General features: G+C 36.0%; 1 protein-coding gene across 1 annotated transcript in view; it reads left to right on the top strand.

Moving 5' to 3' along the window:
• superdeath (Suppressor of ER stress-induced death) overlaps nt 1-26319 on the top strand; it is a 503396-nt gene that overhangs the window by 322170 nt on the left and 154907 nt on the right. The window contains exon 14 of the mRNA XM_090396917.1: nt 4076-4223. Within this exon, the coding sequence (XP_090253043.1) occupies nt 4076-4223 (148 nt within the window). The remainder of the gene's footprint in view (nt 1-4075; nt 4224-26319) is intronic.

A 26319-nucleotide genomic window follows, 5' to 3' on the forward strand; every position in this document is an offset into this window, starting at 1 on the left:
TTTGTAAATAATATTTCGTTCAATAAAATGTGTAAATTTAAATGAACAAATTGGGTGTCGTATATGTGTTATAAAAATTTAAGAAGGAAGATAACATTTTTTTTTTTCCTTGTGAAATTTCATGCCACAAAGTAACAAGAGAATTTTTTTTTTTTATGATTCATTGACTTAAAAATCTTATTTGTTCGTTATCTACAAACAAGGTTAATGAATGAAAATTAACAGTGTGGGAAAATAATTCACAAATAAATTCTACTTACAGAAATAGGTTAAGAGCACAAGGAATCTAAGGTAAAATTAATGGTTATATTTGTAATTTCCCAACGGAAACCAAGAGTTCGAAACAAAACACACGCTTTCTCACCTACGTACAACAAAAGGAGACCGGATAAGAAAGATAAGTCTTACTGAGAAAATACATACAGTGATACTTTATATATTTATTAATTCTGCTCAGTTATTCTGTTAGAATATGACCTGTAAAAGTAAAATACAGAATATAACGAATCAATTTGAAAAATAATAATAATAATTTCACTTGTCAAAATTCCATACTCTAAGAGCAATCGTAATTCGAAACCGGAAATAACACTTACCTTAAACAAAACGGCACATTGACTTTCCCACCAAGCTTGGACAACTTAAAGACAAGATGTTATGAGAAATATTCAGTGTTGGAAAATAAATTCACATATCCTTTATATATTTATTAATTCTGCTCAGTTATTCTGTTAGAAAATGACCTTTAAAAGTAAAATACAGAGAATAACCATTCAATTTGAAGAAAAAAAAATAATAATAAATAATAATAATAATTTCACTTGTCAGAATTCCATACTCTAACAACAATCGGAATTCGAAACCGGAAATAACACTTAACCTAAACAAAACGGCGCATAGACTTTCCCACCAATCTTGGGCAACAGTGGGAAATAAATAATACAGACAACCAATCGGATAGTACTCTAAATTAAAATTAAATGTAAACATTAATTAACAACACCAATGAATCCCGACGGTAACGAAGAATGAATAATTTTAGGATATGTGTTATTCAAACATCTTGATACTAAGTCCTTAGTCATATGTAATTATTTGAGAAATATCCAAACTTTAGGAAATGCTACCTTTTGAACAATACCCCAATTTACGGATGTGACTCATGTCATCCCCTTTGAAGAAAACCGCTCGCTATGGGATATTGCAAATGATGAATCCACAGCATCTACGGTCTGTAATCTAAAGGATGAAGTAACTAGTTCAGGTTACAGTATTTACAGAAATTTCATTCTTTGTGGTTTTTGTGTTTGTGTTGTGTTGTGGATATAAAATTCAACTATTTTGGAATATTCGTATTTAGAAGAGTGATCTGGAAAGCTGTAAGTACTTTTTTAACTTATACATAACAACTGCTCGTATGTTTTTTGGTAAGCATAATTCTAATACTGAATATTTTTTTTCCCATAAGAATAATTATAGGATATATATTAGAGTATCAACATGGATACATTAGTGATTTTTTTATGTCTAATGTGTATGTGTTTGTGTGTGTTTAAGGACAGGTATTTTAAGTATATAATTAATTATTCAGAAAAGCTCGAAAGACTGCCGCCATCACGACTTACTCTAAGAATCCCACCATTTAACAGGAAAGAAATACCTCAAAATGTATTGGAAAATTAAACCAGGACACTCCTTCCCCATATGCCTGGGGAAGGAGTGTCCTAGGTTCGATTCCCGTCGGAGACGTGAGGAGCTGAAGGATCTTCCTCAGGCATAGCTAAGTTAGCCGGTCTTGGGCGCGGGCAGTAGGGTTTTTTCCGCCAGTTTAACTGGTGTCTTTCATCCCGCAAGCAGTCAAACCGGCCCCTTGAACACACAGGGATACAGCCAAGAATACCTTGAGGCATAGGAATGACCATTCTATCCTCGTATTTCGGTTACGAAATCCAAGCATGCTTGGAAGGTTGTGGGCCTTAAAAAAAAGGCCTGTTAAAGCCATTGGGATGGGTTCTATAGTAGGAAAAAAAAAAAACTTTATTTTTGAGTGACATAGCATATAATTAAATTATTCAGAAAACCTCGAAACTGTGAATTTCCAAACACATAACGTCATGATTCTTATCTCTAAATACCACCCACAAGGCAATAAACGAACCAAAAACATCACGTGATATTTCTGACAGACAAGGGCCCCAGCGAAATTCCAAACTCAATAACAACAACAAACATTCGCGTCACGATTCCTTATCTTATCTTGATCTTGATCTGGTTTAAAGTGTCCCACCAATCACGACACGATTTCTTATCCACTAATATCATCCTTTCCATTCAAAACAACAACGTCACTTATTTACAAATAACAAATGACGACATTTATTTACAAATAACAAATGACGTCACGTATCTACATCTGAAAACAACACACACCCACGATACGATTCCTTATCTCTACCATCACCCATAATTCCATACGCGAACCAAAACACAAGAACTGAAACCAGTGACACATATGCCCACAGGGAAATTCCAAACATTCCACACCCATGAAGCCACGCACACCGGAAGCATTTGGTTTAAAGTTTCCCACCAATCACAACACGAATCCTTATCTCTACCATCCCCCATAATTCCATACGCTAACCAAAACACAAGAACTGAAGCCATTCACACATATACCCTCAGTGAATTTCATGACTCATGAAGCCACGCCCACCGGATGCATTTGGTTCAAACCGCCACCCCTACTACTTGTCGCCGATAAAGAGTTCTTCGTTCTGCATGCGGATTGAGTCTATTGCGTTGTCTGTATATATTTCACTGAGAATATCATATATTATCAGCCTTGGAAGATGTTTCTTACTGGTATTAGCTACTAACGTGTCTTTGCATTCCTTAGATATTTCGTTATGTAGCAAGTCTATATCGGCCTTTTCTTTTGATTCAATTAACACTGCTCCTTTATTAATGTTTTCATTTTTGTGATTCCGATTTTTATTTTTCTTGGGCCTATATTTTTCTTTTATAAGATTTTTGGTTTCTTCGCTGTTTAGTTGAGCTATCGGTTTGACTATTAATTTATAGCAAGGATTGTTTTCGGATTCATCTTTATTTTTAGTGTTGTTTTTAACCACTTGCGAGTATAGTTGAGTAGGCTGAGCAAAGTTAGGCTGTCTGTGGTTGTTTGTATTGGTCTATTGTTCTATCGATACTTTAGTTTCGTTTTTCATTTTGTTGAAGACCTTTGTTAATTCACTTACTGAGGTTAGGATGTGCTTTTTTAAGTCGTTCCTAAAATTTCCGCTTACTTTGGCTACGTTACGCAGCAAATCTAGGGCTTTTCTGAATTGTAATTCGTACCCTGCCGCCACTTTAATATTACTCGAATTTGTAGTATTATATCCTCCTATTGAACGGCTAATTTTTCTAATGTACAAATTTCAAGAAAGTGTACTTACAGTTTTGCAGCTTGTTCCTAGAACAAGAGACGTTTGTCTTGCAACGCTTCCATTGAATTAGTTTCCAGTGGTAGCAGTTGGGAAGGTAGCAGCTAATCCTATTAATCACGGGTCGTTGTTGTTTTGAGGGTAACCGAACAATAGATACAGTCAGAACAGCAGTATTCAGTCCACAAAAGTAGAATAAAATTCACTCTTACGCGCTTAGAACTGTGAAACTATAGAGTAAATTATTCACTGTTAAATAGATCACTGTACAAGCTATCAGTCGATACCAGATACATCGAGTTATTCCGTTAGATACTGCACAAATCAAGGTTAAAGCAGGAGCGTTTCAGGCATGTCCGTTCGCACTCTGTCTCCTGTGCGTGCGTGTGTGTGTGTGTGTGTGTGTGTGTGTGTGTGTGTGTGTGTGTGTGTGTGTGTGTGTGTGTGTGTGTGTGTGTGTGTGTGTGTGTGTGTGTGTGTGTGTGTGTGTGTGCGCGCGTGCGTGCATGTGTGTGTGTGTGTGTGTTTTCAGAGATATCATTTTTAAGTGAAATGAGTGATATATTAAATTATTAATCATATTGATTTAATCAATGTTGATGTTTAAATCTCAGATATTTGTTTTACAGGGCAGCCCTTATTTCATATGATATAGCATTGAATGCAACATTATATCTTCATAAAGAAACAGATTACCTTCCCTGGGAAGCAGCGCTGGATGCATTTTCCTATCTTGATAAAATGCTTCGTCGTAGTCCCATCTATGGAAAATGGAAGGTAATATTTTGTTTTCGATTTGTGTTAAAAACTTATATTTTTCCTGTTTGCTTAATTTGAGTATACTCTACAATTAATTCATTAGTTTTGCTGACAGAGTTATTTATACATTAGTATAAAACTGCATATAAGACAGCAAGTTTGTATAATCTCAAAGTCAGAATATTCAGGATCGAAACACCCTTGATAGTCTTTTTTTCGTTATTATTATCCACATGACTCTGCTATTAAATTAAAGCTTTCCGTCTACAGCAAACATGGGCAACCTTTTCTAGTTTGGGGGCCAAAATATCATTCTATCTCCGAGTCAAGGCAAGGGCCGGACCAAATTATTAAATAAAAGAAATTAATATTAAATGAATTAAAACAAGTTGCTACTTCATATTTCATTTATTTATAATATAATGCTTTGGTATAATGCTCTACATAATTTTTATAATATGATGAACGACATAACAATATAATGTGAAGATTTGCCTTGTACTTCAACTACGAGACTATCAATATTGATGTTAATATTACTTAAGGATAATCGGATAGAATTTTCGAGGTTTTCGTCCGTTATTCTTGTCCGAATTTTTGATTTATTGTATTTCATCCTCGTAAAAACTGTTCACACATATATGTGCTGCCGAAAAGACAAATGATTTTTCTTGAAAGGGGCGTATATTTGTATATTTTACTTCCACCAAATAAAATTTAAAAAATACGTCAAAGCAATGTTGTTAAATTGTGATTTTAGCATTAAATCCGCCTGAAGCTCAATGAGTTTCATCTGTAAGTTTTCTGGCACATTATTTACATCAGCATCCATCGGACGAGCAAATATAGCGAATGTAGAGTCTTTGTTTTTGAAGTCGGCAAACCTTGTATCAAATTGCTGTATTAGTACCTTCAGTTCATCTCCATAACAATTATAAGGGATATTTTTATAAGTTACTAGAGTAGGAAAATGATAACAATTTTTAGCTCTTATCTGACTTTCCAGCAATCTTAGTTTATTACAAAAAGCTTTGACATGTTTGTGCAGTTCATGAACCAATTGTCCTTGTTTTTGAAATTTAAGATTCAGTTCGTTTAGGTATCCGGTGACATCTACAAGGAATGCTAAATCACACACCCACTCATCATCTTTTACTTGGTTAATTGTGTTTCCTTTTATGTCCATAAAATCTGCAATGTCTTGTCTCAGATCATAAAATCATTTTAACATTTAACTTTACTCAACACCTCACTTCACAATAATAAGACACATCTTCATAATCCGAAAATAGGTCTGCCAAATACTCCTTAACTTGCGGTGATTAAGTGCATTTGACTTAATAAAGTTAATACTAGCTACTACAACTTCCATAACATTTGTGAATTTAATCGATTTTGCACACTGGTTTTGTTGGTGGATAATGCAGTGAAAATTTCTTAAATTTTCCGGATGGATCTGTAGTTCTATTGCTCTTTCATGAACTATTCCAATAAATCCCTTCTGTGCACCGACTATTGTAGGGGTTCCATCAGTGCATATGCCAGATAGTGAACTCCATTTAAGCCTAAATCTCTCGAAGGCTGTGTTGACTGTTTCAAATATATCTTCACCGGTAGTTGTTCCTTTTAAAGGCCGAAGCGCCAATAATTTGTTCTGTGATGTTGAAATCCACATCAACTCCTCGAATAAATATTGCTAGTTGTGTTGTATCGGAGGCATCGGTGCTGTCATACAAAGCAATTGAAAATGCTTCCAATCTAGCAATCTTCTCTTTTAAACTTTTTTTGATACCATCAGTCATAATTTCTATCCGTCGGACAACAGTACGTCTCGTCAAACGAATATTCTCGAAGTCTTTTTTCTTTTCAGGACATATACTTGCAACATCCAGCAGGCATTCTTTGATAAATTCTCCTTCACCAAATGACTTAGAATGCTTAGCTATTTTTTCGCTTACCACAAAGCTGGCTTCGACAATGCTGTGGTGCTGCGTTCTTTGCTTGTTGAACATTTGCAGCTGGGTTTCAAAGTTCTTCTTCAACTTCTGTATTTCATCTTTTCGTAGTTGTCCATCAATTTTTGGGTGATCCGCATGTCTCGAAGTAAAGTGTCTCTTCAAGTTGTATTCTTTTTTGATGGATACGGATTCGTTGCGCAGCAAACATACATGCAAACCTTTATTCAGAATAAAATAATACTCATCCCTCCAGTTGTCTTGAAATTGACGATTCTCTTCATCTACTTTTTTTTTGTAATAATCCCTGACATTGTCCTAAATTTATAAGCGATATTCAAAGCTGTCTTCTACACCGCAGGCACTGAACAGAACATAACATCAATGCAGTCACTGAAAAAAGCACAGCACCAACGCAAGTACCGAACGGACATGTAACACGTTCACACATGTCGCTAGTCAAAGTGAGAAAGAGACCTTGGCTGTAGAAAACATAGTGTGTTTTGCGCAAGTCATATGACGTCAGCTTAATGTGGATTAGTAGAACACACCATGTTTTCTCCCATCATGAATCTGACAAACTTCGCTGAAATAGATTAGGCCAGGATCAAAAGAAGTAGAGGGTGGATCCGGCCCGCGGGTTGCCCATATGTGATCTACAGTAAGGCTGTTGAATAAAGAAAAAAAGACAAAAACATTGCCAATAAATATATGATATGAAATTAAAAAAAAAAAACGGCTATTTATATACCACTCTTGTAAAAATATAATATATTTTCTTAAGTGACCTCACTTAGTTTGAAACTGTCTCCTAATATCCGATTACAAGGAAATGTAAAAAATACTAATACTTCATCTTGTTCATACAATTAAAATTTAATTCAATTTTGTCTTGTTCTTCTTATCTCATATTTATATCCTACGACACGATCGAACTCATATTGCATAAAATGTAAGCGAAGGACTCCATTTATGAACACAATACCCTAAAGTTTAACTCACTATTATTTTATATAGGAGAACAACCATAAATAAACAAAAGGGTTCATTCTTTAATTATCATTACACGTATTGCAAATCCTGCATCACAAATCGTAAAACTCACTCTTCCTTCACCTCCTGAATAACGTTAAGTTTTCCCATTTTCGAAGCTGTATGTTGTGAAGTGAATAGCATATTCCAGTCGGAGCAAGCAAGCGACTTGGATCATTTTCATTTAAAGAACTGTGAGAGTGGTTGGTGGAATATGGATCACACAACTGTTTACGTTTTCCTAATTACTGGACACTTTCTTAGAGCTTTTAAAACTTTTAGAGTTTTGTTTCATTTGGATATAAAAGGAGAACAACCATAAATAAACAAAAATGTTCATTCTGTAATTATCATTACACGTATTGCAAATCCTGCATCACAAATCGTAAAATCCACTCTTCCTTCACCTCCTGAAAAACGTTACGTGATTCAGGAGGTGGAGGAAGAGTGGATTTTACGGTTATCCTCCTATATAAAATAATAGTGAGCTAAACTTTAGGGTATTGTATTCATAAATGGAGTCCTTCACTAACATTTTATGCACTACAGTCCAAGCGGTTAGCCTAGTGGCTGTGCGCTTTGCAACCATATGCTTGGGGAAGGAATGTCCTAGTTTCGATTCCCGTTGGTAACGTATGCTGAGCTAATTAGCTTACACGTTTTTCGTTGCAGTGGTTTGTAGTTCTTTTGATGCTTTTGCTTCATTTTTCGTTTTATAAAATACCTTCATCAGTTCGTTCACAGCAGTTAATATATCCTTTTTTAATCTATTTCTTAAATTATCGTATACTTGAGCAACATTACGGAGTAAATGGAGGACTGTTTCGAACTCGAATTCGTCCCGTGCCGTCATCATAGTGTGTTAATCAAAGTTGTAATACCATAATTTTCTAATTGAGCTGCTATTTTTCTTTAAATTACAAAGTTTAATTAAATGTACTTGAAGTTTGCTGCTTGTTCGTAGAAGTGACGATTGCAATGAATTTGACTTCAGAGAGCTGTTCCTTGTAACCTTTGTCACTCCCTCAGTGGCAAGAGTGGGGGATGTGACCGTTGCTATAACACTTAATCCTATTATGAGAAGGGCGTTGTCATTAGCGGTAGCTGAACAATGGATACAGTCTTACCAGCAGTATTCGGTCCGAAAGGAAGACTCTGTGTAACTCCAGTGGAAGTGACGTGTGCCATCCATGACGCTTGATCGCCCGAAGAAAGAGTGCCGTAAGTTAAATTCTGGTTGCCAGAGAAACGTTTACCAAGCCTTTTTCGACCGGTTCCCGAGTAATTCGATCTCTGACATGGGCAAGCGAGTTTTTCGTCCCGTGAATTCAAGAAAATCGACGGTAGACCTCATACTATTTTCAGACAGTAAACATCGCATTAGGATGAGGGGTCACGAGATGTTGTTGGCACTTGTCAGTCGGATTCTCTTCACCGGACGCATGTACAAATAGTGATAGTATTGGGCCAGCTGTCTCTGATTGGCTACCAGTGGAGATTGAACTGCCAACTCAGTTTCCAAAAGTTAGATAGGGCTAAAACGGCCTCATCTACTCCCATCAGGGTTAGATTTTTTTTTTCATACGCACTTAGAGTTATAATACAATGGACTAAATTTCTGACTGTTAGAAAGAATGTTGTACAAGTTATCAGACGTTACTATATACATCCAGTTTTGTTGTTTACCGCAAAAAAAGCAGGCCAAAGAGAGATGAGTGGTCACAAACACGTCCGAGCACACTGTGTGTGTGTGTGTGTGTGTGTGTGTGTGTGTGTGTGTGTGTGTGTGTGTGTGTGTGTGTGTGTGTGTGTGTGTGTGTGTGTGTGTGTGTGTGTGTGTGTGTGTGTGTGTGTGTGTGTGTGTGTGTGTGTGTGTGTGTGTGTGTGTGTGTGTGTGTGTGTGTGTGTGTGTGTGTGTGTGTGTGTGTGTGTGAATATAGTATAGTGACTTTGCAGGCTTTAATTTTAGTTATAACATTTTTCATGAAATGTTCTTCCACTAACTACAGGGTGTTCGGGATAAATTTGACATATTTATAATTAATTATATTTTTCCGTAAGTTACATGTATTAACACACACTTCTCTTCATTTAAAAGTTTGGACCCTTCTTCATTCATATACAAGATGTCAGAAAGGATGGATAGCTGTAACCCACCTGAATCGTGGAAGAGAATAACTTGTATCATGATGATTCGTGCCCGCCATCAAAATAAGGATATTACGACTGCTGCCCAATGCTCCCTGAATACAGTAAAAACAATCAGGCATGAACTAGAGACTTGCAATGGTGACTACGAGGATGTAGCAAGAAGAAAGATCCCTAGCAGACGATCTGATTGCGTTCGTACAGCAGAATTCCTCGCAAATCTGCAGGAACAGGTGTTGAAGAACCCTGGCATTGGAATTCGGGCTTTGTTCGTGGAGTTGCTAACTGTAGTCAAGCCCTGGATAACAAGGGTAGCCAATGGTAGGCCGTATGTATGGCAGCAGGATTCGGCCCCTTGCCACACCTCTGGGAAAAGTCAAAAATGGTTGTCTGAAAATTTCTACGACTTCACCAGTCCAAACGTTTGGCCTCCAAACTCCCCAGACCTTAACCCCATGGATTATTTTGTATGGGGCGCAGTTGAAAAAGACACCAATCGCACTTCCAGTAATACAAAAGCCCAGTTAATGGATAAAATTAAAACAGTTTTTGCGGCCCTTCCCAGAGAGACTGTAGCATCAGCTTGTTCGAGGTTCCGAAGCAGAATTGAAGCTGTGATCGATGCTAATGGTGGTTATTTTGAGTAAATCTTGTTGATAGTATTGTAATTAACTCTGCCTGTAATGTTTTTTTGTCAATTCATTAAATTTAATAGATACAAAGAAGATTTTCTTTTTCCTTACGAAACTGTCAAATTTATCCCGAACACCCTGTATATTTTTTTTATTTGGATGTGGGCTGTGTCATACAGTTTGTTAAATCCAACTTATAACTTTCGATATCTTCATCCTCTTTGGCAGAATGAAAAATTCTGTTTAGCTGTCTTTCTGGTGTAAATTAGATTATTGGAAGATGACAACTTTTTGAATGTTTAATGTGAGAAAGCCTAAAGTAACGTTCCAATAAGTTTGAGTTATCAAGTACTAATACGATAATGTAGGACATGTTTATAACCTTTTTTTGGATTGTATTCACATGGGAATGGGGAATCTTCCCATCTCTCTATGAAATTGAATAACTCAACTTCAGCTGAAAAGTCGTTAAAAAGGTTCCTAGAAATCCAGAAATCATTTAAGATCGTTTTACTTAAAGGGTTTCATCGCTACCAGCTACACTATGATACTCTTTCTCTGATACTTATCAGAGCATATTCGGTAGTATTACAGTCAATAAACTCTAAATAAATCATCTAAACTTTAGATACTTATAATTTTATATGACTCCGAACAGAAGGGAATCAAAGAGCCTTCCAATGTTGCTCATAGATTGTTAATACATAGGTTACAATTCCATCTTGAGCAGTGTGCATGTGTGTGTCTATATATATATATATATATATATATATATAATGATGATTTGTTGTATTAACTCGGAATTGGGATATGTTCATACTTTTTTGTACTAACTGATATCCGAGAATTAGAACAAACAATTAAATTTCTTAATTACGCAACATGTTTCATTGGAGTGGCCAAGTTCGGGCGTGAGAAAACATAGAACACCAATAAAAAACACTATAAAGAAACATTGAGTCACTATAAACTATATATATATAATCAGCTAACAGTCGCCCGTTCAACAGGAAACCATAATAAGAATCGAGGTCTAATCCTACCGGAATTAGATCACCAAACATCAAAGAAATGAACTTTCACGCCAATTACATTATGTCTCGTAACAAATAAATCATGTTCCCGAGACAAGCGCATTGTCTCGCACAATACTAATTTTGTATGAATTAGAACTGTCAGTTAAAACCTAGTCTGTTACCTTCATTTAGCTTACCAATTGTATTCCCTGAAGATGCCGATAGCAAAAATCGGTGAAACATGTAGGACGATAAATTAAAACTCACTTGACTAACATTCAAAAAAAGTGTTATAGTTATTATACAAGTAGTCAAGAAAGAAAATCACACTATGTGACTCGTTACTTGGAACGATGCACCTTACCGATGGAGGTGTCCTTTGACTTCTTTCCAGGCAGTGTATATATGAGAGCCGATTATTCTGGATGTGCTAGGTGTTTGATGGACACCACGGAAATAACAATATCACTGATATTATAATTTTGAATTTATTCTTGTTAAAGACTCCCCTAATTGTTTCCTGGCTTCGCGTGATTCCTAATATTAAATACAATATATTAATGCTTCATGAAGAGGTAATTATTCGACGTGTAAGCATCAGTCACATTCTCGTCAATAGTCTGGGTGTGCGGTGACAAATATAGAGATATTTCAACTCTTTAAGCGACGTGCAGATGGCGCAGCATGTCAAATTCTTAGCGTTCCAGTGGTTTATAAACCGCCCCGCAAGTGAGTCAACGTATGCGCTGAGTCAAAAGCACCCAGAATCGTTAGTGGCTGTTATTATGTGAAGCAATCCAATTGAACGTTGTCATTTGTCGTGAGTTGCTGTTTTTGTTTTCTGAGTTACATTCGTGTTACGTGAGTGAAGTGTGAAACGACTTGTTTTTGACACCTATATAGATAATTTTAATGTATATTTATAATTTCTCTAACTAGTCTATAAATTTTCTGCCGATATTTACAATGGGAAACAGTGTTGGTGATCTTCTGAAGGTCCCGCTTTTTGCCAGAGCTTTGGCAGATTGTATGATTATAATCGAATGAGGTTGGAACTTGTGTGTTTATCTCAGCCTTTCTTCGGTTCAATCCGGAGAATTAAAATTTCCCAAGTGATTACTTTTTCATATCTGTTCATATTACATGGCTGTATTTAAAAATCGTATCAAATTTCAAATTATCCGTGTCTCACTCTAGTATTTGTCAATGCTATTCTAAAATCACCACGAAGGGTAAATAAACCCTTTGTGCTTCTCATATAAACGGCGTGCGTCAAGCACAGCTCTGTTCATTTGAACTTTATGCTTTCCATATTTAAAATGATATTGATAAATTAAAGTATTCAAAGCTATCCTACAATTAGCATTTTTCACCAATTAAGATGTGTGCTGATGCACTATACACTCTTTAAACTCTCATACATCAATAAAAATGCCATCACACGGTCAAAGTCATGTAAATTTTGTAGCGAGGGTTGAAAAGCTACACGACAGCGCATTCAACTTAAATGGACACGCGACGCCACTGATATATATATATATTCTCTCTCTCTCTCTCTCTCTCTCTCTCTCTCTCTCTCTCTCTCTCTCTCTCTATATATATATATATATATATATATATATATATATATATATATATATATATATATATATATATATATATGTGTGTGTGTGTGTGTGTGTGTGTGTGTGTGTGTGTTAAAGATACCAAGCAATTTTAAACCTGGTTTTACTCCATTTTTTCCCCAAGTAAGCAAACAGACAAAATGTCAAGTTTGCGCCTGCAATTGATGGAAGACTAGCTGATCCTACAGGTAGTGCAAGACCAAGGCAACTCGTGGTAAAGGTGGAGCAAGTTCTGATCACTAATCTTAAAATTTAACCTTAATGCCAAAACACATCTACAAGAAGGGGATGTATGATGTTTTGTATTAAAGGCAAGGGTCCACTACCCAGACCGGTTTCGACCTTTATTGAGGTCTCATCAGTGGGAGCCAGGCTAGAAATACCAAGATTTAGTAATGCAGAGCTTGTAAGTATTTTACCAAAACAAGTTACCATAAGGTGTTATAACCTTATTAAATAAAATCTCAGGAGTAGATATAAATGTAGAAAGTATTTTTAACTTGGACTTTTAACTTGCACTACCTGTAGGATCAGCTAGTCTTGCATCAATTGCAGGCACAAACTTGACATTTTGTCTGTTTGCTTACTTGGGAAAAAAATGGAGTAAAACCAGGTTTAAAATTGCTTGGTATCTTTAACATAATTATACCCAAGTTAAAAATACTTTCTACATATATACACAGTGGTATCTCGCTAATCCGAACCAATAAAAACCGTGCTCGTTCGGATTAGCGAAAAGTTCGGATTAACGAATTTTCCCCCAAGAGGCAACAATAACTAGCGTTTAAGACAAAAATAATCAGATTCTATTGATACATCAATTTAATTCTGTAAATAAATGAATTAACTGATAGAAAAAAATGCTACTGTCCTGTAATATGAAACTTAAAAAATAATACAGTACACAAGTTTATTTTAATAAAAAATTTAGTTTGTATGTACCTGGATTGTTGAGGATTCTGATTTAATAAAATTGTATAGTTCAGTACATAACTTAATTTGTGTAAAAAATATCACGTTCTTGTAAACAACACACACAAAAAAAATGTTTCACAAAATAACACAAAAAAAAATATATTTTTAAATTTCTTTGTAAAAAAAGGTACTGATTTTCTTTTGCTTCTTGGAAGCTAAACTTTTTTTCGAATGCTTCTTCTCGGAGCTTGCTATACACATATTAAAAATGTCAACTGCTTCTTCATGTTTTACTTTTTTTTCTTCGAATTTTTTATCGTCATCATCATCGTCTGCTAATTCATTCTGTAGCGTCATATTTATAATTTCAGCATCTGATTTGATTTCGAATTCACTTTCGGTTCTACCTCTGATCCATTCCGTAACATCTGTTTGTGAAATTTCAACATTTGGATTTATAATTCTAACCAAATTATGCACGTTTTGAATTTCCGCTTTTTGTGTATCACCGTAGTTATCTTCATGAATTCTAGAAGGCCACTTCAAAGTACAAAGTGCACCGCAGTCGAGCGTCATGAAAAAATAGGCCTACACTGTGACCGTACAATCGACAGTATGAAAAAATAAATACTTTACTGTAATAATAATAAAATTAATAATAATAGTTAAAATAATGATTATTAAATAAAAATAATTGTACACAAAATAACAATACGTAATAAATAAAACTTTTTTTTTCCTTTCAAATCAAAGTTCGGATTACTGGAGGATTCGAACTAAAGAGGTTCGGATTAGCGAGATACTACTGTATATATATATATATATATATATAGATAGATATTTTTTTTTTTTTTTTTTTTTATTGTAAACATAACAATCTTATATATACATGATTAACCGGTTTTTGGTTCTCTGCAGTCAGACAGAGAGTTTACATGCTCATACTCTTGTTGAGGTATGTTACATCGAGGTCACTTATAAGGCTAATTACATTTTTTTTATTTTTTGAATAAATTAAAGCCATTAAGAGTTATTTTAACATGATAACATAAGATCTTATTTTAACATAAGAACATAAATGTGGAAGAACATAAAAGTTACTTTTGCACAATATTATCTATTAACATGAGAGTGCCAGCTGATTAACTTTCGCACTGTTAAGCACAACAATCCTTCTTTCTTCCCCCTTTCTTTTTTTTTCTTTGGGGGGGGGGGGGGTAAAGGTGTCACTTCTATGCTGGAAAGTGGATTATAATGCAGTCGCCCTGCTCAGCCAGGAGTTGATTCCGTGGATTCCATTCTTGGTGGAAAAGATCTAAGGTGTTGTTTTGCCTATGGTGGTGATGCTCGTGTAGGATCCGACATCTCACCTTTTGTTGGAAGGCTGCAGTGAGTTGGTCAGTTGCCTCTCTCTGTGAAGTTGCTGTGCTGTCTGGTCTTGTATGTCTGAGGTAGAAGTTGTATATTACCGCTTTTGCGGTGATGAATAGGTAATTGCAGAATGAATGGTTATTGGACTCCACATGGACGAGATTGAAATATTCCTCTTCTGTATGAAGATTACCACAGGTAAGAGCTGCCGTTTCCCGAGTCAAACTGATTAATTTAGTGTTGACTGGGCATTCCAAGTATATATGCCGGACCGTTCCTAATTGGTAGCAGAAGAGGCAGTTATCTGAGACGTTTGAGTTAAATTTTCGTAAAATAGTAGGAGTGGGTAATATATTATGCCACATTCTCCACTGAATATCTGCGTCAGGTTTGATGGCTCTTGTGCGATATGGTAGATCCCATTGAAATAGTGTTTGATCAGATGATGCAGGATTTTCCAACAAAGTGCTTTGGTTCGACTGTTGTGTTAGTGTACTGTAGATCTTGTTGGTGTCGCTGGGTGTAAGTTTCTCCCATGAGTTATTGGTTTTTATAAGAAAGATAGGCGCCAGAACTTCTGAGTTTGGATGGCAAAGCCCCACTTCTGTTATGTTATCAGGCATAGCGGCTTGAAACGCGGCCTTTACGGTGTCTATCTGCTCAGCCTCATTCCCATATTCTAGGTTTTCGAGCGAATTTGGAAAGCGCCAGGTGAGGCTTGGAGAAAGAATGTCACCCAAGATCCTCACGTTTCGCCAGCTCCATGGAGGAAAGAAAAATTCTTTCTGAGTGATCGGGCTTCTTACCATCGTGTTGTGAAAGATGGGTTCCATGAGGATTTCAGGTAGGGATGCTGTCTTCACTGTGTGCTGGAGGTTTAGCTTCATCCATCGTCGAAGGGCATCTTTGTAGAAATTTGTTAAATTTACAGGCACTTGAGCTGTTGTCATTCTTAAGGTGGTGGAGAGAGAGAGACCTCTAGTGGCAGAAGTGAAAATGTACTCAGTGGTGCATTTGTGTGATATTTCCTGTTGTAGGGCATTTATGAGAAATCGAGCGCGGAACGTTGTTATCCTGTTGTCAATGGAGACCAACTTTTGTCCTCCATCTTTGAGAGAAGTACATAGCTGAGAGTAGGAAAGCCAGTTTGTTTTATTCCATATGAATCGATATATGGTTGACTTTATTTGTTTGATGAATTGCACTGGTGGCGTAAGAATCTTTAGTGTATGCCAAAGGACACTGGTGGCTATTTGGTTAACGATTATTGTTCTCCCTCTTGTGGAGGCAGAGGCTCGTATTGCTGCCCACTTTCCTAGAACTTGCTTGAAACGCTTGTTTAGTGTTTCCCAGTTCTTATCCACATAAGAGGGTGTGTTTCCTAGGTAAATCCCCAGGTATTTGTTTCCCTCTGTGGACCAGGTACCAGACATTGGGGAATCGGTTCGGTTTTTCCATTTGCCACACCATAGTCCTATGGTTTTATGTGTGTTTAGTTTGGCTCCTGAAGCTGCCTGATATTGTTGGTATGCCTTTTGTATGTTATGAAAGTCCTCTTCTTTGCGGGCTATGATTGTAACATCATCAGCATATGCTGTCAGGGTTATGGTTTGGTAGGGAAGTTTAGGGCGGCATGCTTTGAGCAGCATGCTGAGTCTACACAAAAAGGGTTCGATGGCAATTGTGTAAAGAGGACCGGAGAGTGGACAGCCTTGTTTAATACCTCTGCTGTATGGTGCAGTTATGGTAAGCCTGTTGTTTATTTTCATGCAAAACTGTGCCTTGGCATACAACATTTTAATAGTGTGAATGATGCCTGAGCCAAAGCCAAATGCTTTCAAGCAGTTGAAGAGGTAAAGGTGTTCAACGCGGTCGAAAGCTTTTTCTTGGTCTAGTGTTACAAGACCCATTGTTTCACTGTTGTTGTTCGCTATGCTTATGAGATCCCTTATGAGGTGTAAGTTTTCGTGGATAGATCTTCCAGGGATGGAAAAGCTCTGATGCCTATTTATTATTTCGCTCAGAGCGGGTTTAAGTTTGTTGGCAATGGCTTTGGATATAATTTTGCAGTCGGTGTTTGTGATAGAGATGGGTCTCCAGTTTCCTAGTTTCGTCGCGTCTCCTTTCTTTGGAATGAGTTTGATAACTGATGTTGTCATATTGAGTGGAAAGCCATTGGTATTCGCTTCGAGAAATACTCTGTAGAGGATAGGTCCAAGCTGTTCCCAGAAGGACTGATAAAATTCAGTGGTGAGCCCGTCTATGCCAGGAGATTTATTTTTAGGTAAGGAGGTGCAGGCAGTTTTCAGATCGTGTAACGTGATAGGGAGTTCTGTGTTACTCCTTGTTGTTGGTGAGAGTCTTTTCACATCGGAGAGAATTTTATTCGTGGCCTCCATAGATGTTGGGTTGGCTTGGTACAAATTTTTGTAGTACTGCAAGGTATATAAGAGGATTTCGTCATTATTTTCTATGATGTTTCCATTATCTGTTTTAATAGCAGATATAGTGGTGCACTCTTGTTGGCGTTTTTCTAGTGAAAAGAAATACTTTGTAGGGGCATCTGCGAAGTTAATATGTTTGCGTCGTGCTCTTATTAGTGCTCCTCTTGCAGAGTGCTCTAGGTGTGAGCGTATGGTGGCTTCTAGGGACTGGTATTCCTCAGATTCTGGATGATGCAATTGCTGTTGTTGTTGCAAATTTTTGAGGGCTGAATGCTTGTTCAAATTTCTTCGGTGACTATATTTTTGGGTGAATACCTTAACTTTGGATTTAAAAGGTGACCACCACTCGGAAATTGATTGTGAAGTAGGTATATTTCTGATGAGAGTTTCGATATAGATTTTAGAGGTTCTGAGATATTCTGTATCCTTTAGTAGGCTGTTGTTAAATATCCAGTATGCTCCTCCTTTGTATCTGGTGTGTCCAGGAAAGCAAATGTTAAGAAGGATGGAATCATGGTCTGATGCATGAGATGGATGGTATGTGACTCTCCTGATGTAGGGTATTGTGTGCATCGATGTGTAGTATCTGTCGAGCCGTGCCTGGTATAAGACACTGGTAGGACCACCTTTGGCTCTCCAGGAGAACATTTTCTCGTGTGGGTGCAAGTGTCTGAAGGTGTCAGTCAGCTCGAAGTCATTTATTACATCCTGGAGAAGCTGAGCTAGTGAGTGTCGATGTTCTTGGCATTGCTGTCTGTCCATTGCAGGATCCAGAGATAGATAGATAGAATTCATTGTTTTGAAACGTCTAACAACGTGTTTGCCTTCATGAGACAAACACATTGTTGTCTCATGTCTCGAGTCATCAGAATTGAAGGAGAACCGGCTTACCAGCTCGGAACTCTGGGCGCCAGGGGGGGAACCCCCTAGTATATATATATATATATATATATATATATATATATATATATGTTAAGAATACCAAGCAATTTTTAAACCTGGTTTTACTCCATTTCCCAAGTAAGCAAACAGACAAATAAGTCAAATTTGCGCCTGCAAGTGATGCAAGTCTAGCTGATCCTACAGGTAGTGCAAGACCAAGACCTTGCACTACCTGTAGGATCAGCTAGACTTGCATCACTTGCAGGTGCAAACTTGACTTATTTGTCTGTTTGCTTACTTGGGAAATGGAGTAAAACCAGGTTTAAAAATTGCTTGGTATTCTTAACATTTATTATACCCAAGGTAAAATACTTTCTACATATATATATATATATATATATATATATATATATATATATATATATATATATATATATCAGTGGCATCGCGTGATCATTTTGGTTGGGTGTGTTGTTATGTTTTCCAGGAAAGGCGGGAGGGGGGAGGGGCGATGTAAACTATAAATACATTATGTATGTTATTTCTGGGAAAACTCCCATGTTACTCCTCTTTATAAACTATTATGATTACAGCTATTTTGCCTGCTTCAGTTTAGGAGTACCCCTGTAGGGGTACTTCTAAAGGGGTACTCCTAAACTAAAGCAGGCAAAATAGCTGTAATCATAATAAATACATTATTTTCATTATGCATCGATTTTAATGATCTTTAATTCTTGGGGGGAGGAAGTATTCAGAATTAATAGTTTTTAGTACAATTTCATATATCAAAAAATTGACTGGCATATCTTATTAAAATTCAACTAATTGATTAATCTTAAATTAAATTATTTCAGTTTAAAAGCAAAAAAAAATCATAAAACTAACAAGTAAAATATTATTAAAACTAACAAGTATATTTGAAATACTGGTATATTTGAAATACACTTACCTTTTAAAAATATTTTTTGGTTTAAATGTGTTTCACTATAAATTTACAATTCACACTTCACATTGTAACTTACTAGACAGAGGGCAAACTAACTGGTCACTGTTCAGAAATCGGAAAAAGATGATCCAAAAATAGGAACACGTGTTTTATTACTTCAATAAACACGTGTTCTATGGCTACCCCGCAACAGGCCAACCCATAATAAAATTTTAAGACAGACAAAGCGTTCCCAGGGTCGAGGGTGCAAGATTACATATCTCAATCAATTTTGCGATTATAATTTGTGAATTTTTTAATCGATACCAGAGGGAAGTGCCCTAACCCCCCTGTGGACGCCCATGACGTCCACATGATGTCCGCAGGATAACGTTGAATACTTCTGCCTAGATTGGGGAAACAATCTGTTTTATGATTGAATAGAAAATAACAATAAAGGAGAATACTACTGGTATATTTGAAATACTCAAAGTTGAAAATATGTGAACCATCATTTATAAGATATGTAAGAATAGGAAGGAATAAGTGTGAGTAGAAACACTTTCATTAATGGTAAAGAATAATTAATAATTATCATTTGTGATATGTGTGTCCTATAAGTTGCTGGGTAGAGCGAATAGCACGATCCTATAAATCAGGTGTGTCCAATCTTTTAGCTTCCCTGGGCCACATTGGAAGAAGACGAGTTGTTTGGGCCACACATAAAATACACTAACACTGACGATAGCTGATGAGCAAAAAAAACGTAGAATATATAGTTAACATATTTAAGTAATTTAAACTTCGTTAATTGATGAATTTTTTATTATAAAAGTAAAAGACAATACAGCAACATGAAATTAGTGAGATGTTTTCCATTGTTTTTAAGACACTAATGCTTCGCTATTTGGTTGGATGGAAGTAGTTGCAATTCTCAGTAAGTTCTCATAATGCTCATCAGATATTTTGGTCCTAGTTTTATTCTTCGTGTGCTTCATCCTTGAAAATACCTGCTCACAAATGTAGGTACTTCCAAATAGCGATGACATGAATAAAGCATGATTGTGAAACGAGGGTTATTTTTCTCTGGGAATATATATCTTATAGAAATCCAGTAAAGAAACATGATCAAATTTTTCTTTAAGTCGAATGTCAGATTGTAGCTCTATGCATTCCATTTGAAAATTGGCAGGTAATATGTTTATGTCGACTGAAAATGGATTCGCAAATGTACCAAAAGATTGATGATTTTTCTGGAAATCTTGAAACCTGTTCTCAAATTCCTGTATCAAATCGAAAAGCAGGGCTGCATATTTTTCGTTGTTCCCAGGACCGTGTTTAGCCAACGTGTTGAAGTGCATTAAATTGTTTGCCTTAATTTGAGATTTCCATAGTTTCAGTTTCATTTCGAACGCTGTTATAGCTTGAAACATCGTATTGATCAGTTGGTTTTCACCTTGAAGACGCATGTTTAACTCATTTAAATGAGCGGTCAAGTCTACTAAAAATGCCAAATCTGTGAGCCAGTTTTCATCGTCAAGTTCTGGCACAAATTTTGTTTTTGATTCCATAAACGACTTGATTTCATTTCGCAAATCATAAAATCTTTTCAACATTTTACCTCGACTTAACCATCTTACTTCCGAAAAGTAAATGATGTCCCCATAGTATCCATAAATTTAAGGAATTCCTGGAATTGGAGATGATTCAATCCCTTGGTCCTTATGAAATTTACAGCCTTGATGACAATCTGCATGACGTTATCTATCTTTAAAGCTTTTGCGCATAAATTTTCTTGGTGTAATATGCAGTGATATTTCATCATACGTAATGGGAGGCAATTGCATCGTCTTCTATTAATTTTACAAGTCCATCTCTTTTACCTATCATCGCTGGGGCACATCAGTAGCTATACCAGATATGTTCACAATGGACAAAGAAAATCGCTTTAACGTATTTTTCACTGATTCGTATAAATCTCTTGATTTAGTTGTGTCGTTGGCACTGAAGAAGTCATTTCTTCAGTGATATCATATTCGTCATCAATACCTCTAATAAAATTGCCAATTGAGCTATATTAGTAGCATCAGTACTTTCGTCTATCGCCAAAGCATAAAATTTAAGATTAGCAGCTCTACTCTCCAAACCTTTTTCGATATATTTTCCTATTTCATCAATTCATCTGGCTATAGTCTGGTGAGACAAACTGATTTTAGAAAAATCCCCTTTTTTTATCAGGGCAAATTATATCTGCCATGCTTTCCATACATTGCTTAATAAACTCACCATCGGCATACGGTTTTGATTTTTTTTTTTTTTTACTATCAGGTTTACAACCACATAACTAGCTTTTACAATAGAATCCGTTTCAGTTGCTATTTTTTTTTTTTTTAAAAAATGCTTCGTTGAGATGATAGACTTTTTTCAATTCCGCTATTTTGTCTTTACGACACATTCCTTGATACGCACTAAATTTCGCAGCATGTGTTTGCGTGTAATGCCTTTTCAAATTGTAGTCTTTGAAAACTGGCACAAATTCCCTACAAAATAAGCAGATTGCCTTAGTATTTGCCTCGACAATAAAGTGTCATCTGTCCACTTTTCGTTGAACAATCTTCCTTCTTCTATCATTTTTCTTTCTTTTTTTTTTTTTTTCGGTTCGGTTTTCTTTGGAGATGCTGTGGAAGCCATGCTGGAATTTAAAAAAAAAAAATAGATTGAAAATTAGAAAGCAAGGTTTAATAATCACCAAATCGCCAAATTTTTACTACTAAAATAATTACTCGCCGAATCTTCACAAACACATGTAAAGTCTGCACCTTTCTTCGGTGTCAACTCGACTATTTACAATTGTACATTGAAAGCCGTACCAGCGTACCCATGGCGCACATAGAGAGACATCTATTGCGTGGTAAAAGTAGGAAGCAAGAGCGCTAACTCACCATTTATTATGTCGAGAAGTAACTACTCGCATGGGCGACAATTTTGAATAAATACAATTATTTCAGAATGATTTTATGAATTTCTCATTGCTAAAGAACGTGTTGAATTGAAAAAGTCATCGCTTATAAATTAATAGCATGTTAAAATTGTATTTGTAGTATTATTATTGGTATTTGAAGTCGCAATCTCATAAAGTTTGTAAGTTTACGATTTTTTGTTGGGCCGCATTCATAGCCGTCCTGGGCCGCAGCGGCCCAGGACGGCTATGAATGCGGGTTGGACAAGCCGGCTATAAATTCTAAACATGAATAAGTGAATTTATGATAGCATAGTTAAAAAAAAATATAAAAAAACTTAAGGGAGAGAGAGAGAGAGAAAGTATTGCAGGAATAAACACAGTTTGATGGAGCAGCAAATCAACTCGTAAAATTTGTTGCATATGTTATGAGTATTTCTCTGGTTTGTGTATATTTCGCTCCGTTTCCAAGAATTTTATTTTGTTTACTGAGACTCAATATACATAACATCCGATCATTATCGGAATTATCCACTTTCGGGAATCCTAAATTCATTCGTTTTTTTTAGTATCAGAGGTTCTTCTGTCTTATCAATCTCACACTATTTTTTTATAGATCAACAACGTCGTATAATACACAGAATATTCATTTTTATTCAGGAATAGATATTTTTTACCGTCTATTGTTTCCGAAGACTAGAATAAAAATGTCTCTATACCGTTAAAACACTTTGCAACCTCAAAAGATGCTATACTGCACAAGCAAAAGAAAAAACAATTAGCATTTTTCTCGTAATATTCATTTTCAAATTTTCACTTCCAGAAAACATGTGTAACAGCTGTTTGAAATAAATCCATCGGATATAGTAATCTCTCAACTCATGATAACATTCAATTGGATTGGTTGACATAATAACTAATCACAGCCGCTAGGTGATGAGTCAGCTCAAAATTTTAGCTCACCGAGTCACGCCTTCTCAGAGGTTTAAAAATAATAGAACACTAAGAATTTGACACGCTGCGCCCTCTTTACGTCTTTTCGAATGGCTCAAAGGTGTATGCATTTTGAAAGCACACCCAGACTATTAACAGGAATGTGACGCAATGTTTACGCGCCGAAATGCGCCTTCTTCATGAAGCACTAATACTTTATTATCCTCGTGAAGAGGACTGTACTAATGACGCATTAGTACAGTATATTGTGTTCAATTTTAGGAATCGCTCCCAACCTAAATAAATGCAAAAATATAATATCGACGATACTGTTAATTCGTAGATGAGCACCGCACACTAGGAATATTCGCCTCTGAATTATATATATATATATATATATATATATATATATATATATATATATATATATATATATATATATATATATATATATATATATATATATATATATATATATATATATATATATATATATATATATATATATATATATATATATATATATATAATTAAGGTAATAATAGATAACTGAGAGATGACGAGGGAAATCGTCAAAAAAAAAAAAAAAAACTGCAGTGGACTTTGATCCTGACGTTTCAAAAAGCCAAATGGCATCAAGAATTGAGCCATATAATTCATTGTCTGACATAGGTGATATTAGGTAGAATCGTCGTCAGGGATTAAGCATCCTGAAACATCCTAATTAAGCATCCTAATTTCCACCCCATTTAGTAGAATTACACTGGTTGAATATTCAAAAATATTATCTGACAAGTCATTTGACAAACGTTATTTTGACAAGTAACAGTGTCATAGAATTGGTGTCGTTAAAGGATAAGTATTCAAATTTGCCTAGTGAGTATGGTCATCTACATCGACTTTCAAGCGGTCCAGGTTGCTTGGAAGGTGAATCTATACATACCGGTGCAGTATCCCTTCCAGTTTCTGATGCTTCAGTGAATAGTCACCTGCCAATCAAAATATTGGGTTCTGATCACAATAATCGTTTATTTTCTAGTTTTGAAAAGTCATCAGAATCTTCCATTTCTTCTGTAATTGCAAAAGAATAATAGTCTAGTTTACTTTTCTTCTTCATTATCTTGTTTATCTATGATATCACCTTTGTACCTGATGCCAAGGTAGAAACGAAAGAATATGTAGACCATTTCGCACCTGTTAATGTATCTACTATTTCATCTGCTTTATTACAGTCATAAAATCACCGAAGTATCCGTAAGATATATATGATGTTACATTTGATTTGTCAAATGTTTCAAGTGGGAACAGTCTCCATACGAAGCATGCCTTCTTTACACAGCCACTGATAGAGGCATGTGGAGTAAATTGTGCTCTAGAGGTTCTCCTAGGACAAAGAAGCGAACATTTTAAAATGACTGAATATATTTCTTTTATAATTTTGAACTCACCAATCTGTATATCGTATCTTGCACATTCCAATATGTTTTTATGGAATATAAAGTATGGGATGTGGGGGGGGGGGGATGACTGAGAATGATATCGAATGAGAACGACAAATTATTTAGTAACGGATTAAGTGAGTGTGTGTGTAGAAGAAAGTGCAAAAATTCATACACAGAAATTACTGACCGATGTACAAAAGAATGTGAGAGAATAGCAGGGACAAAAAGAAGCAGTAATACATCCTCTGTCCAAAAAGAAACCGAACTTTTCGAAAATATCAGAAACTAGTTGCACCACCTGTTGTCAAAAGCGGCAACCTTCATTAGTGTTGTGTCAACTGTTTATTACATTTGTTTCATTAGAAGCCGAGTTATAGTGCCAAGAGTGACAGTGTGTTTTGACGAACGGTCGGTCATCACGATATTCATGCGTACGCGACGAATTCTCGCTATCAGTCGCTTCAAAACTTCGATATAAAAGTCACCATTGACCGTTTGGCCAGGTGGAATGAATTCTTTGTGGACAATGCCCTTGGAATCGTAGAAACAAATCAGCATTGCCTTTACTTTTGATTTCTTCAAGCGACTTTTTTTCGGATGCTCCTGTTCTGGTGGTCTCCACTCAGCACTCTGGCGCTTTGTTTCGGGCTCATACGGAAAACACCACGTTTCGTCACCATTACCGATCGTTTCAACGAAGTTAATGTCCTTACGAGCGGTTTTAATGAGGTTCTTGCAGTGTTCAATTCGATACGTTTTTTGGTCGTCGGTCAACTTGTAGGGAACAAATCGCGAATTCAATTTACGAAGGCCCAAACTCTCAATCAAAATGTTGTGCACAGTTGATTTTGGAATCCCCAATTCATTTTCAATCAATCTCACAGACGATATCGGGTTTTCTTTGATGTAATCAGGCACTTTTTGGATATTAACTTCGCTCAGTCCAGTTTTTGGACAGCTCGGCTTTTCGTCCTCAAGCGTCTCACGACCACTTAAACCACTCGTAAACTTCAGTACGGAATAAGCATTCATCACCGTATGCTTTTTGAAGCATTTGATGCGTTTGGCTAAAACTTTTACCAAGTTAACACAAACTTAAATCGCAGCTCTCTGTTTGAAACTCATTCTCAGAGGCTTCTAATGAAACAAATGTCATAAACAATTGATGCAATACTAACGAAGGTTGCCGCTTTAGACAACAAAAGGATACAACAAGTGGCGCCACTAACTTCTTCTATTTTCGAAAAGTTCGGTTTCTATTTGAACAGAGGCTGTAGGTGTAAGGGGCCTGAAGATTAAAATGAGTGAAAAAAAGATTGTGCTGTATGGTTTTTCTATAATTAGGAGTGTGAAAGATGGTAGAGTGATTAAAACATGCTATCCACTATCAAAGTTATTGATGTATTTGAGGCTGTGAAGTTGCAGATGGATAGAGTGATTGAGATTATTGTAGTTAGGGAACGACTGATCTAGGTAGAGAAAGATTTTCTGAGACAGGATTTGAAGGACGTTATGATAGCAATGAATGCAAAGAACTAGAGTGTAAAGACCATGAATATGCTACCAAGATTCGACATTGATGAATTAAACAGAAGAGCGACTATAGAAAATGGAATGATGTCAAGTTTGTATTAAAACTTTTGTAAAGAAAGTAAACTGAATATTCATTTTATAAATGTCTGGGATGAGTTTAATTAAACGAAGGAAATTTTTAACAGTGACGGTTTGCTCTTAAACGGATAGTGCACATGGCATTTAGAACATTTGTTGATAAAGGATAGATTAAATTGTCAAACCAAAGAAATGGGATTTGCTGTGGAGGCAGGTGATAAAGC

Source organism: Typopeltis vanoorti, chromosome 8 (genome assembly GCF_054136105.1).
Source record: "Typopeltis vanoorti isolate ZY-2024b chromosome 8, IOZ_Tvanoo_1.0, whole genome shotgun sequence".
Lineage (NCBI taxonomy): Eukaryota > Metazoa > Arthropoda > Arachnida > Uropygi > Thelyphonidae > Typopeltis > Typopeltis vanoorti.